General features: G+C 37.9%; 1 protein-coding gene across 2 annotated transcripts in view; it reads left to right on the forward strand.

Annotated features, from left to right (window-relative positions):
* The window catches only part of LOC120878896 (zinc finger transcription factor Trps1), a 275377-nt gene extending 268443 nt beyond the window's left edge, over positions 1 to 6934 (forward strand). For both annotated transcript variants that reach the window (XM_040261806.1, XM_040261807.1), the window contains one exon: positions 344 to 6934. In XM_040261806.1, coding sequence (XP_040117740.1) covers positions 344 to 1405 — 1062 coding nt within the window. In that variant the 3' untranslated portion in view covers positions 1406 to 6934. The remainder of the gene's footprint in view (positions 1 to 343) is intronic.
* The last annotated feature ends 8396 nt before the right edge of the window (positions 6935 to 15330 follow it).

Below are 15330 nucleotides of genomic sequence, written 5' to 3' on the forward strand. Positions count from 1 at the left end.
TCTTTTAGAAAAATCACATTTCAACTAACTTTCTATATCGTTTTATCACAAAATAATGCAATTCTGAAGTCTCTTGAGTTTGGAAAGGCTGTTTTCAAGTAGATTAAAGTTTTTCAGTCCTCTCTGTAAAGATGGGCATGATTTAATTAGGGTAAAAGAGTGTGCTTTGGTTCTGTCCTCTGATCCTGCTCAGGGCAAAAGGAGGAGATTTAGTAAATCTATAACATAAAGCCTGTCTTTGCTTTGAACTTGAACATGGTTTATATTTGTGAGGAATTGTTAATGCATTTTAATGTATTTTTTAATGTTTTCCTTTTATGTATTGTGTGTGTGTTCCCTGCAGACTCCCAGGCCTTTAAACATCATTAAACAAAACAACGGTGAGCAGATTATTAGGAGAAGAACAAGAAAGCGCCTTAACCCAGAGGCACTTCAGGCCGAGCAGCTCAACAAACAGCAGAGGGCCGGCAGTGAGGAGCAGGTCAACGGCAGCCCCTTAGAGAGGCGGTCGGAAGATCACTTAACTGAAGGTCACCAGAGAGAAATTCCACTCCCTAGCCTGAGTAAATACGAAGCCCAGGGTTCATTGACTAAAAGCCATTCTGCTCAGCAGCCAGTCCTGGTCAGCCAAACTCTGGATATTCACAAAAGAATGCAACCTTTGCACATTCAGATAAAAAGTCCTCAGGAAAGTACTGGAGACCCAGGAAACAGTTCATCCGTATCTGAAGGGAAAGGAAGTTCTGAGAGAGGCAGTCCCATAGAAAAGTACATGAGACCCGCGAAGCACCCAAATTATTCACCACCAGGCAGCCCTATTGAAAAGTACCAGTATCCCCTTTTCGGACTTCCCTTTGTACATAATGACTTCCAGAGTGAAGCTGATTGGCTGCGGTTCTGGAGTAAATATAAGCTCTCCGTTCCTGGGAATCCGCACTACTTGAGTCACGTGCCTGGCCTACCAAATCCTTGCCAAAACTATGTGCCTTATCCCACCTTCAATCTGCCTCCTCATTTTTCAGCTGTTGGATCAGACAATGACATTCCTCTAGATTTGGCGATCAAGCATTCCAGACCTGGGCCAACTGCGAATGGTGCCTCCAAGGAGAAAACGAAGGCACCGTCAAATGTAAAAAATGAAGGTCCCTTGAATGTAGTAAAAACAGAGAAAGTTGATAGAAGTACTCAAGATGAACTTTCAACAAAATGTGTGCACTGTGGCATTGTCTTTCTGGATGAAGTGATGTATGCTTTGCATATGAGTTGCCATGGTGACAGTGGACCTTTCCAGTGCAGCATATGCCAGCATCTTTGCACGGACAAATATGACTTCACAACTCATATCCAGAGGGGCCTGCATAGGAACAATGCACAAGTGGAAAAAAATGGAAAACCTAAAGAGTAAAACCTTAGCACTTAGCACAATTAAATAGAAATAGGTTTTCTTGATGGGAATTCAATAGCTTGTAATGTCTTATGAAGACCTATTAAAAAAAATACTTCATAGAGCCTGCCTTATCCAACATGAAATTCCCTTCTTTTATTATTCTTTCTTTTGATGAGTAGGTTACCAAGATTAAAAAGTGAGACAAATGTTCAGTGAGAGAAAAAAAAAAAAGGAAGATGGTTAATAGTCCTGATTTAGAACCTAGTAAGTCAAAACCATCTTGGTGAATGTGTACTGTGGAAACATCCATAAGAAGTATCACCAGACTATAATTATGATGTTTGTATAGAACGAGATCAAAGCTGTTTAGAATTTGGAAGGGTTTACATATTATGATCCTAAAGCAGTATTGGGCTGGCCATTGGCCCATTTGTTCAAAAACCCATAAATTATTGCCTCAGTTTTGAAGTATCATGAAATCCTAGGCAGATGAGGAGAAATTTAATCTCCAGGGCAGTGAAAGGAAAATGGCGCCCTCTTAGATGAGAATCCTCTCATAGATCATGTTTCAAATTTAGACCTAGAAATGCGAGCTGTGGTTAGGCTTGGGGAGAGAGCAGCGGGAGAAGTGACAGACGGTGGCACGATGATTTTGGCCAGCCCTGCCTGTACATACACATGCACACCCTCTCTGATATTTTTGTCCTTTAGATGTTCACATACTCCTTTCAAAACTAGTCCTCTTGTTTGCGGTTTAGGTTCATTTTGTCCAAATATATATGCATTTTTAAAAAACAGTGTCCTCAGTGCTACGTAGTAATTTTATTTTAGCCAGATCATTCTTTCTTGTATGTGATGAACCAGTTTGGGTTTGTTTTCTAAGCTTCCTTTGGGTCACTAATCTCATTTGGCATGTTCTAACTAAAGGGATCCCCTCAGTTCAAAAGACTAGATGGATACAAAAGTTCAGACCATGGCATTCATTGATGTAGAACACATGGTATTTCTCCACAAGGTAACCTGCTGTATTTATTTATTTTCTTTTGGTTTAAATATAATTTCCAAACTTTGTGGTCAGGCAGCGTCTAAGGTTACGTTACCACAGGCTGACAGTTGGTATATGTACCAATCAATTCCTCCATTAGATTTATACAGGTTTAGTTAAGTAGCATTAAATAGGATTCTTAGAAGTATGTTCTTCATAGTACTTTTAATACTTAAGGCTTTGTAAAACTATCCATGAAGGGAAAGCCTCCGCATAACTGCTCAGGGAAATAGGGCTAAATAACTGAACATTAAATAATTGGTTAAAGGTGCTGTTAGTCGAGCCTCAATGCTTGCTACACGGATGTATGTACAAGGACTGACTTTAATAATTTGCATTATATTGTCCCAACCAGTAGTTTATTTTTTGCCACGGAGATGTAGAAGATATTACAAGCTACTGGATGCACTGTCAGATTAACTTATTTCATTAAAGAAGTTGGGAGAACAAATAGGAAAAAAAAAACCTTATTTTTCTAGTAAATATTAATGTATTACATTTCAAATAATGGTGCCTGACATATTGAATAATTATTTTCTACAGTGTACGTATGCAACAAAGATATTCCATCATGCATTAGAGTCAGTTCTGACTCTGCCTAGCTGTTTACATTTGCAAATGTAGCAAACAACGTAATGAAGCAACTATTTCTATTGCGGTAGATATCTTGTGTGTGTGTGTGTGTGTGTGTGTGTGCGCATTAAAATTGTAAACGGTAACATGAAACAAATGAACGTTCTTGATATAATGGTATGAAAACAAGAAGGAAATGAAAATATTTTTATGCCTACTTAGGAAAAAAAGGGTAGCACTATTCATTCCAAGTACTTTTTTTTTTTTTTAATTTTTAAGCTCTTAACTCACATTGTTATGCTTAAAATGATAAACATATATCCTCTTTTTATTGCTTTGTCTATGTTTCAGATGAAACATTTCAGAAATTATTTTGATAAGTGCTGCTGGAATCTGCAGCACTGATGTTTTTATTGCATTCTGTAGTCGCATTTGCACTCCATTTTTACATTAATTCGCAGTGGCTTTGTATTGTTTTGTTTGGGTTTTGTTTCTTTTTCCCAGTGCCAGGTCTTCGTTTCTTCAAGTTGGATGGCAGGTAGACTTCAACCAGTTTGTGACTGTTGTAGTGAATGAAGTTCACACTGTCTTTCTGATGCTGTGTTGTCATTTCCATTCTTGCATTTTTGTTTTCATGTAAAAAAAAAAAAAGAGAGAGAGAAAAAGAGAGAAAGAATCAGGACTAAGCCTTTTGCTTCAGTTTCACTTATAAAGGGTTGTTTTCTGATCTCACCTGTCAAGTAGCTCTAATATAATTCACATGAACTGAGATAAAGAGGTGAAATGAGGGGCTTTGACATTCAAATTATGTGATGTCATTTATCTTTCTTAGGAATTTTGATGAATTCATCTCAAAATGTACAGGCAGATTGGAGAGGTGGCAATTAAAGATCTAAAGAGGAGACTTCCCAAACAACAAAACAGTATTTAATTTTCTTAGTGAAAGGACTAGAAACAAAGTGCACTGTGGCAATCCTCAAGCACCACGATATGTGAACTGCTCAAATTAGAAAATACTCGAAGTTTGGTTAACTTGGGCAATAGTACAGGTATGGCTTTTTGGGCAAAACTACTATTTAAGCAGTTTCTCCAGTGTATCAGACACAAGTATGTTGTTCTTTATTGGCATATATGTCTCTTTATCTCATCTTTTTTTTTTTCCTCAGACACACAAGTAGTAATGGTTAGTATTGGAAATACATATTACTATTCTTGGAATATTTATGGTCAGTCTACTGTAGGTAGAATATTCTTAGATAGCATTGTCAATAGATCTTATTCTGTATGCCTTTTATTATTGATTATTTTATTTTCATTTATTTTTTTCATATTTTGATGGAGAAGAGGTTGGGCTATGAAAAACAATGAAAATTTAACAAAACACTAAAAGATCTCCTTTTTTTGACTTTTGAAAGCCTTTGTCCTAGCTCTCAAAATATACTTTTACAAAATTGATTGATTGGTATCTTTATTTTTATTTGGGTTTAGGATCTCTGAACTATTTTGTCTTAAACTGTGATTTTAAATGAGCTATTTAGATACTTAAAATCTTTTTTTTTAAGGATTTTCAAGATGACTTAGGAATTTCCCTTCTTGGAAAAGGCTTTCCCTATGATAAAAACTATACGCTAGGTAAAATTGTATGTCATTTAAAAAACATACATCTTTTAAAAGTATTTGTCCAGATTCTGAATCGGGCTTTGGATCAAACTTTAAGCCAGGACCAGCTCATGCATTCTCATTCTCCTTTTTCTCACTCTTTCTCTCTTCATCTCTCACCCATATATTCATATTGTTGTTTGGGATAGAAGAATCTTAAAGAGCCAGCCCACCTCAGAAGATTGTGGATTGAGAGACACTACACTAGGTACATGAAAAAAGGATGGAGCTCTCATGGTTAATATGTTAACTCTATAGTTCAAAGAAAAAGAGTGTGCCCATTCTTACTACATGACATATTGAGATGTTCTTTTAAAAAAATCAACTTTTAAGATAATGATGTTTTCTTCTAAACCGTTCTCTTTTAGTAAAGGTAGATTTTAGAAAAGAAGCATGGGGATTTTTTTTCTAAGGTAATATTAATGAGAAGAGAAAAAGTGATTATCTTTAACAGCTCTTTGTTGAAGCCTGTGGTAGCACATTATGTTTATGATTGCACATGTGCACATAATCTATGATGATCCAATGCAAATACAGCTCCAAAAATATTAAATGTATATATTTTTAAATGCCTGAGGGTATACATTTTTCTTAATTAATGGAAGAGTATCAATACTGCTACTAAAGTAATGACTAGCCTCCTGCTGTGTGGCCGAGAAACATCAAAGGTGACCTGTCTTAAGACCTCTGAACTGCCTGCCTGTTTAGTTCATGAACATGGACATAATTCTAGAGGGGGAAGATTGAACATCCCACGGTGGTAAAGAAGCTGACGGTCAGCTTCTGCGCTGTATGCCAGCTTTTTGCCTAAAGTTTACTTTGAGCTCACAGCTTTCTGTCTGGGTTGAGAACCATGGCAAAAAAAAAAAAAATGCAAGGCATCTTTTGTGATCAAGTAAGTGAAAGCTTGCTGACTGTCCTAGATCACAGGAGAAAACAGAGAAATGAAATCAAATCCAAATATAAGACTAAAGATGCTAACCAAAGGTAGGTACTAAGTGGAATTCTATCAGCAGGCCACTATAAATGAGAGGAAGCTAGAGAGACAAGTACCAGGACTTTGAAGGGCTGTGTTATTTTCCCAAAGAAAGACTTGGCCATGGGCAGAAGCCATGGCTTCATTGCAGAGCACTTCCTGTGGGTTTTCCATTGGCATTTCACCAACAGAGGACACACATGTTGCTGCTGAGCATCAGTGGTTTAGAAAGCATCCACAGTTACCTGCAGTAATTAGGACCAATGGAAGATGCTAGGGTTGAAATGTGTCAAGTCAGGGATGAAGAAAATGTGAAATTCAAATTGGTCCACACATGGAAACTGGATAATGTATCCTAACGTGATGTTCTCTTGAAGGGAAAAGTAGAGCTAGAAACTTCACTCCGTCCTACAGCAGAGAAAAGCAAAAGTAACTTTTACACAGAAATAACATTTAGCTTTCATCAGAGAAAATGGTCCTTCAAGACCCATGAGTCCCAAAACTGGATCCTAATTTTTACTCCTGGGTTTTTTTGTTCATTATATGACCTGCAGCGAATCACTTTTTTTCTTTTCGTGCCTCAGGTTCCTCACCTGTAAAATGGAAAAAATATATTAATAATAATAATATTAATAATAATAATAATGGTAATGTAGTACTTGTTTGTAAAGCACTTTGAGATCCTTGATTGAAAGGCACCATGAGAGTGCCAAGTATTATTATATGGCCAAGGGGCTTATTTAAACTCAGTTCCCAAGGGCCAGGAAAGGTTGGGGTCATTTTTTTAAAGATGAGCTGTAAATATCATAATCAGGCAGCCTATTGTGTTGACTATGAAGAGGCAAAACTATTACAAGGCTGATAAAACCATAGTTTCTTAATGGCTACCAACAAGGCAAATATCACAATAAGAAATGCCAAATTCTTTAAGGTGACAACATGAATAATTGGGGGGGTTGGGATGGGGATGGGAAGCATCTCAATAATGCCAATGTAAAATTCACTTACAGCAATATTCACCAGCAGAAAATGTCTTTCATACGGAATGATTTCATGTTGCTAAGAAAAAATTCAATTTGTAGTCCTGATTTGAATATTAGATTGTTGGCTATAATAGTTCTGTTCTTACAACACATGGAATTTTTTTTTGTTTTATTTAATTTTGTTTTCATAGTGCATGTTCATTTCTACTCACAAACATGTTCTTGGTGTATTTCTTATGCAAACAATCTTCAGGCAGCAAAGATGTCTGTTACATCTAAACTTGAATAATAAAGTTTTACCACCAGTTATACATGATGGTGTTGGTATGGTTTATATGGATTCACTTTCATCCATGTAGCAATGGGAAATTCAGACTGTTGTAACATATAGACAGGCTCTGATGAACTGAGATGGTGAATTCGAGTCACCATTTAAAAAAAAAAAAAGTTTGAAAAAACCTGGATTCTCTCAACTTGTTTTGTTCTGCTTTGCTTTTTTTTTTTCCTTCTTTTAACCAATCAATCTCTTATTGATAGATTTTGTGTAAAAAAAAATTATACACGTTTCTTTAGGAAGATTAACAATAAAAATCATGTTTATTTCAAAAACATTCATTGAGTATCACGTATTGAGTGTTGAGTACTGGATAATGATAATGTTATAATATGTAAAAAATCCTGCTTTTGAAGTCTTAACTTTGTATACAGTTTAGTATACCCATGAATATGATATAAAGATCCTGATAAATCATCTCAAGAAATTTATATTAATGTATTATATGCCTTATGTGTTGGCTTAAGATGAAATTAATCAGAGATTTCCTGAAGGTGGATTTTGAAAGACACAGGAGGCAGAAGAAAACCAGGTAGGCAAAGAAGACTCACCCAAACGTTTATGACCAGAAGGAAAAAAGCAAAAAGGACAGGACGTGAAGTATATAAAGAACTCCTTGCTTCAGAAGATTTGTTTTGAAAATTTCAAGTTAATTACTGTCTACCCTCCTAGCACAAATCTTCACTTCTCATTTTTTGTGAATCCAAATTAACAAGTCCTTTATTTTTTTTTTCCCTAGCTTTCTCCTTTCTCCCCTGCTTTGAAAACAGCAGAATAAAGGCTTTGAGGGTCTGATCATAATGGTAATAAACTTGTTTCACAGCTGGAGGCAACATTCTCTAGATCAGTGTAGTAAAAACACTTAATGTAATTTCTTTCCCTTATATAGCATTTGATGCTTCTCTGGGGAGAACTTTGCAGATAAAGTTAAATACACTCTGTTCTCACCCAGGACTGTCAGAATCCCACTCAAGCAAAACTATGTGCCCATCAGCTCTTTACCCTTGTTTGAGGGGAGGAAAGAAGAGTGAGTCAGCAGGGACATCCCTCCCTTACCTTTTGGTCTTCCATCTCTCAGACGGTGGGGCTGGCCGCATCAGAAACACAGTGCACAAAAGGAGCAGTTAAATGGCCTGTAAGGGTGAAACTGTCTGGAGGGAACTTCAGGAACCATAGGGCTGTATGTGATGAGTGTGCTAAGTCGTTTTGGTCATGTCTAACTCTTTACAACCCTATGGAGTTGGACATTCCTTAGCGACTAAATATATTGTTTAGTCGCAAAGTCATGTCCGACTCTTGCAACCCCATGGAGTGTAACCGCCAGGCTCCTCTGTGGGATTTTCCAGGCAATAAAATTGGAGTGGATTACCATTTCCTTCTCCAAGAGATCTTCCTGACCCAGGGATCAAATCCACACCTCTTCCATTGGCAGGCAGATTCTTTACGGAGCCACCTAAGGTAGCTTTTTCTCAGCTCTACAAATATTGCCAAACTGACTTGCTTTCCCAGAGTTGAAGTTTTCAAGAAAAACTGGACAAAGGAAATTTTCTATGAAATCTAATTTTGAATGTCAGTGACAGCCTTTTTTTTTTTTTTTTTTAATACTACAAGCCAAACAAAACACTTGTTCAGAATAAATTCCACCCCTAGACAGGCAGAGTGCATGTGACCCCTGGAGCATGAACAATAGTGAACTCTGGTAACTGGCAGGGAAGAAATTGGGCAAAGGGCTGAGGTTAGCTGTGGTTCCTCTGGGTTTTGTCTCGGGTCCCAGTGCATCCCTGCCAGGAAACCCAAAAGCACTGTGGCAGCAGCACCTGCCTGACTCTTCCGCAGCCAAATTTGCTTTAGATGAAAAACATTTGCACAGGGGAGAAAAAAGCCCTATTTTTTTTAAAATCATACTACTAATTACTTTGTACTTCTGTTCTCCATCTTTGTAACCCCAACTGCAATTTTTCTTTAAAAAAAAAAAAAAAAACACATTGGTAGAAACAAATCTCCAAAACTATTTGAAGTTGCTAAAGTTAACGTCCAGTAATGTCCAAGATGTCCTTATTTCCCTCTCCAGTTCAGATTTTAGAGTAAAAATAACAGGGCTAGCAAAGGAAAGAAAAACAGCACGTGGGAAGGGAGGGGCTTTTTAGTGATGCATAGAGTTGATCGTTTTAATGAATAAAGAATTTCTTCAAGTAAAAATAGGTGATTTGTATATGTGATCTTATTGTTAGGTTTATAATACTGTTCTCCAATATATTCAGGATATCACATCTGACATTTATTATTCATAAATGTTGCGGTACAGTTGACCCTTGAACAACATGCATTTGAGCTGCACAGGTCCTCTTATATGTGGGTTTTTTTGTCTTTAATAGTAAATATCCAAAGTACTATATGATCCATAATTGGTTGAATATACATAGAAAGATCCTCAGATATAAAGGGATCACAAATATGTTGGACCAGCTATAAATTACGTGTGTATTTTCAACTGCATGGAGGGTCAGCACCCCTAAAACCCAACTGTTCAAGAGTCAATTATATTTACATAAAATATTTTATGTGAGGTAACAACCCATTCAGCCAACATCCTGTTCAATAATTAACAAATATCATTAACTTTTTTCTTCAGGTAAGGAATAGAGACCAGGAGAGCAAGGGTTCTTAGAAAGTATAATAGAAATTCTTTATATTTTCATAAATAGAAGGTGCATTTCCAAGTTAAAATTGCATAAACACTAAACTGTAAGCAATTTTCCAGGAGTATTCATGAACTCAAAAACCAACAGTAAATAACAGACATTTTCTCAGAGCATGCACTGTCTCTTACGTGAAAGCCATGCTTGCTGCCCCCGCCATCTTGTTTAGTATCAGTCAGCTCTTCTTATTTTGGGGGGGAGGGGTGCCACATAACATGTAGGGTCTTAGTTCCCTCACCAGTGAGGGATTGAACCTGTGCCCCCTGCAGAAGAGGTGTGGCATCTTAACCACTGGACCTCCCGGGAAGTCCCCATCTGTCAGTTTTTAGAGTTGGTGTAAACTTTAAGCTTGAACCAGAGGCAGGGAGGAAAGGGAATGGTTTCTGGATAATTCAAATGCATTACATTTTTTGTGCATGTTATTTCTATTATTATCATGTGAGCTTCACCTCAGATTATCAGGCATTAGATCCCAGAGGCCGGGGACCCCTACTCTAGAGAAAAAAGTAATGCAGATTAAAGGGAGATGAGTGGATGGATATCATAGCTTTTTTTTTTCAGAACTTTTATTTCCTTATTTTCTTTCTACACAGCATAGATTACCCAATGAATGAACTGATATATCCTAAGAAGCATACATACACAAGTGAGTTTACAAAGCTCAATTCGATATCCTTATGATGGTTTGTTTTCTATAATTTTATCTTTTATAAATGCCTTGATTATTTTTTTTTCTGTAATGAAGATATCATTGTCATTGTTTTGTTGTTTGTTGGTGATGACATGCAGTATAAACCCAGGTTTCATTCATTTATTCAACAAATAGTAATTGAGCCTTTCCTACATACCAGGGATTATTCCAGACATTTGGACTATCTCAATGAAAGAACACAAACCAAACTTCCTGTATCTATGGGAGGGAGAGAGATATAAAACATACAGACACAGTAAACAAACTGTAAGTAACATGTTAGGTGGTAATAAATGCTCTAGCTCAGTGGTATCCAACCATTTTGGCAGCAGGGGCCAGTTTTGTGGAAGAAAATTTTTCCATGGACTGGAGGCGGGGTGGAGGGGGAATGGTTTCTGGATGATTCAAGTGCATTACATTTATTGTGCATGTTATTTCTATTATTATTACGTGAGCTCCTCCTCAGATCATCAGGCATTAGATCCCAGAGGTTGGGGACCCTTTTTCTAGAGAAAAAAAAGTAATGCAGATTAAAGGGAGATGAGTGGATGGATGTCATATTCAATAGGCTAAACAGTTCAGCCCTCCCTTGAGCCAAGACTTAAAGGAAAGACAGAGTGAACAGCTGGTACAAAGGCCCTAGGGTGAGAGAGTCTTCCTGGGAATTTTGAGAAAGATCAAGGAAGCCATGTGGCTGGGGAAGAGTAAGGTAGGGGGACAGAATTTAGAAATTCACTCAGAAAAACACTGAGGTGGGAGGAAATCAGACCATTTAGGACATGGTAAGCCACCTTGAGGACTATGACTTTATGCAAAGTGCAGAGGTAGTTGTGTGTTTTTAGAAGAGGATTGTTTTAATGGGACTCCTGTGACTGGAATAAATCATGGAAGTTATTTATGGAATAAATCATAATAGAAGAGAAGCCAGGAGACCGGTTGGAAGCTAGTTTAGTCATTTCTGCAAGAGATGTGAGGAACAGAACAGCACTTAAAATTCCAGACATCATTTTGGGAAGTAGAACAAAACTAGCTTGCCTGGATGTAGAGTGTGAGAGAAAGAGTCAAGAATTATGCTGAGATTTTTTTTTCTGAGCCACTAGAAGAACAGATTTGATGGATCAGGTTTGGAGGGTGTAAGGAAAAGAGTTAAATTTAGGACAAGCTACATTTAAGATCCAAATGGAAAGGTCTAGCAGACTGTTAGGTCTATGAGTCTGGAGTTGGGAGTTGGAGAGGCATTAGTGTGTAGACAGTATTTAAAATCATGAGACTCGCTGAGATAATATAGAGAGAGAACCATTGAAGAAAATATGCCCAATATTTGTAGTCAGGGGAAGGAGACACAAGTGACAAAAACTGAAGAAGGAAGCTTTGAGATAAAAAGAAAATTGAGGTGTCTTGGAAACCAAGGAAAATAAAAATGTATCACTAAGGAAGGAGCAATTGACCTGGGTGATACTGTTAATAGGTAAAGTAGGATAAATACAGAGGATTGTCCCCGAGTTTTAGCAACGTGAAAGGCACCAGCAGGGTAGGTGGTATCATGTGTGAGACCCGGAGCAGACTGAACATGTGGGGCCCCCTTGTCTAAAAATTGAGAATTTCAGGCTGGTGACATCAGAGCACTCATGATGCTCCAGGCCCTGAGCAGCTGCACGGGTTATGTGCCCATGAAGCAGGCCCCAGTCAGTGGTGACATGGACTTGAGGACTTCGTTTGGAGAGGTGAGTGTGTCAGCCTGATGGAAGAAATTTAAGAGAATAGGAAGCAATTTGGACACCTGAGCATAGAAACAATTTGGGGAGATTTGGTGTAAAAAGGATCAGACCCCCCCCCCCCAAAATGGTGATTACTGACAAGAGATACTGAAATCAGTAAAAAGTTTTTTTTTTGTTTTAAGATGGGAGAAATAAGAATATGTTTCTTAGCTAAGTGTGTGTGGAGTGGGGGGGACTTTATTCATCTGCACCAGAGAGAGGAAAAAATAGTTCTCTAATAGGTGAGTAGGTGAAAGAAGGTAGACTCTTATGCCCAAGTGGAAAGGATGGCTTTAGAAAAGAAGGGAGTTGTTTACCTTCATGGTCACATTTGGCAAAGGAGACAGTTTAGACACAGATGTCAGGAGTGTGGATGTGATTGTGGAGTTCCCCAAAAGCTTGATTTTCTCCATGAAATGTTTTTCTTGTGGCACTGCTGTTCTGCTTATTACGCTAGTCAGAACTCCAAAGCATTCCATTCAGAAAAAAGGCAACTTTATACATTAAACAAGCCAATATATTTTGCCTATATCTCAGTGATGTTCAGATATTTGGATTAAGTAAAAAAACTGTCACTTGACTGAAAGTGAAAGCATTAGATTCTCAGTGTATCTGATCTTTGAGACCCTATGGATGTAGCCCTCCAGGCTCCTCTGTCCACAGAATTCTTCAGGCAAGAATATTAGAGTGGGTAGTCATTCCCTTCTCCAGGGGATCTTCCTGACCTGAAGACAGTATTTGATCTAAATTTAAACACTGCCCACATAAAAATTTCCCCCAACATGTTGATTTTGTTTAATTAGTTCAAAATATTAGTTTTGATTTTAATCCTGCTTTTCAAAAGATAGCACGCACTTGGTTATGCTAATTATGAACACCACAGGAAGGATAACATTCTTAGTTTTTCTTCATACCATCTAATAAATTTAATGATACCCCCAGTAAAATGCAGGTTTTTTACTAAATTTTCATTGTGGTTGGGATTGATTTTTTGAGTGAATGAATTCATGTTTGTTTAGTATTGATTCTGGACACAGAACTGTGCAAGACCAATAAAAGAAATAAAAGAGGTTTAAGATTGGTGCATATTTCTGGATTTTTACACAACGGTCATGGGCATGCCTCAGAGATACTGCAGTTTTGGTTCCACACCACCACAATAAAGTGAATATTGCATAAAGTAAGTCACATGATTTTTTGTTTCCCAGTGCATATAAAATTTATCTGTGCTTTATACTGTAGTCTAAGTGTATGAATAGCAAGAAGAGATAAGAAAGCCTTCTTCAGCGACCAATGCAAAGAAATAGAGGAAAACAACAGAATGGGAAAGACTAGAGATCTCTTCAAGAAAATTAGAGATACCAAGGGAATATTTCATGCAAAGATGGGCTCGATAAAGGACAAAAATGGTATGGACCTAACAGAAGCAGAAGATATTAAGAAGAAGTGGCAAGAATACACAGAAGAACTGTACAAAAAAGATCTTCAAGACAAAGATAATCATGATGGTGTGATCACTCACCTAGAGCCAGACATCCTGGAATGTGAAGTCAAGTGGGCCTTAGAAAGCATCACGACAAACAAAGCTAGTGGAGGTGATGGAATTCCAGTTGAGCTATTTCAAATCCTGAAAGATGATGCTGTGAAAGTGCTACCCTCAATATGCCAGCAAATTTGGAAAACTCAGCAGTGGCCACAAGACTGGAAAATATCAGTTTTCATTTCAATCCCAAAGAAAGGCAGTGCCAAAGAATGCTCCAACTATCGCACAATTGCACTCATCTCACATGCTAGTAAAATAATGCTCAAAATTCTCCAAGCCAGGCTTTAGCAATACGTGAACCATGAACTTCCAGATGTACAAGCTGGTTTTAGAAAAGGCAGAGGAACCAGAGATCAAATTGCCAACATCTGGTGGATCATGGAAAAAGCAAGAGAGTTCCAGAAAAACATCTATTTCTGCTTTATTGACTATGCCAAAGCCTTTGACTGTGTGGATCACAATAAAGTGTGGAAAATTCTGAGAGAGATGGGAATACCAGACCCCCTGACATGCCTCTTGAGAAATCTGTATGCAGGTCAGGAAGCAGCAGTTAGAACTGGACATGGAACAACAAACTTGTTCCAAATATGAAAAGGAGTACATCAAGGCTGTATATTGTTACCCTGCTTATTCAACTTCTATGCAGAGTATATCATGAGAAACGCTGGGTTGGAAGAACCACAAGCTGGAATCAAGATTGCCAGGAGAAATCTCAATAACCTCAGATATGCAGATGACACCACCCTTATGGCAGAAAGTGAAGAGGAACTAAAAACTTTTTGAAGAAAGTGAAAGAGGAGAGCGAAAAAGTTGGCTTAAAGCTCAACATTCAGAAAACGAAGATCATGGCATCCGGTCCCATCACTTCATGGGAAATAGATGGGGAAACAGTGGAAACAGTGTTAGACTTTATTTTTTGGGGCTCCAAAATCACTGCAGATGGTGACTGCAGCCATGAAATTAAGACTCTTACTCCTTGGAAGGAAAGTATGACCAACTTGGATAGCATATTCAAAAGCAGAGACATTACTTTGCCAACAAAGATCCATCTAGTCAAGGCTATGGTTTTTCTAGTGGTCATGTATGGACGTGAGAGTTGGACTGTGAAGAAAGCTGAGTGGCGAAGAATTGATGCTTTTGAACTGTGGTGGTTGGAGAAGACTCTTGAGTCCCTTGGACTGCAAGGAGATCCAACCAGTCCATTCTAAAGGAGATCAGTCCTGGGTGTTCTTTGGAAGGAATGATGCTAAAGCTGAAACTCCAATATTTTGGCCACCTCATGCGAAGAGTTGAATCATTGGAAAAGACTCTGATGCTGGGAGGGATTGGGGGCAGGAGGAGAAGGGGACGACAGAGGATGAGATGGCTGGACGGCATCACCAACTCGATGGATGTGAGTTTGAGTGAACTCTGGGAGTTGGTGATGGACAGGCGTGCTGCAACTGGGGGGGTCGCAAAGAGTCAGACACAACTGAGCGATTGAACTGAACTGAACTGAATTGAAGTGTACGATAACATTGTGTCTAAAAAACAAGGTACATGCCTTAATTAATACTTTATTGCTTAAAAAATGCTAACCATCATGAGTCTTCAGTGAGTCATAATCTTTTTGCAATATAACATCAAAGATCACTGATTACAGATCACCTTAACAAATATAATGAAAAAGTTTAAAATATTGCA

This window comes from Oryx dammah, unplaced genomic scaffold (genome assembly GCF_014754425.2).
Source record: "Oryx dammah isolate SB20612 unplaced genomic scaffold, SCBI_Odam_1.1 HiC_scaffold_19, whole genome shotgun sequence".
NCBI lineage: Eukaryota > Metazoa > Chordata > Mammalia > Artiodactyla > Bovidae > Oryx > Oryx dammah.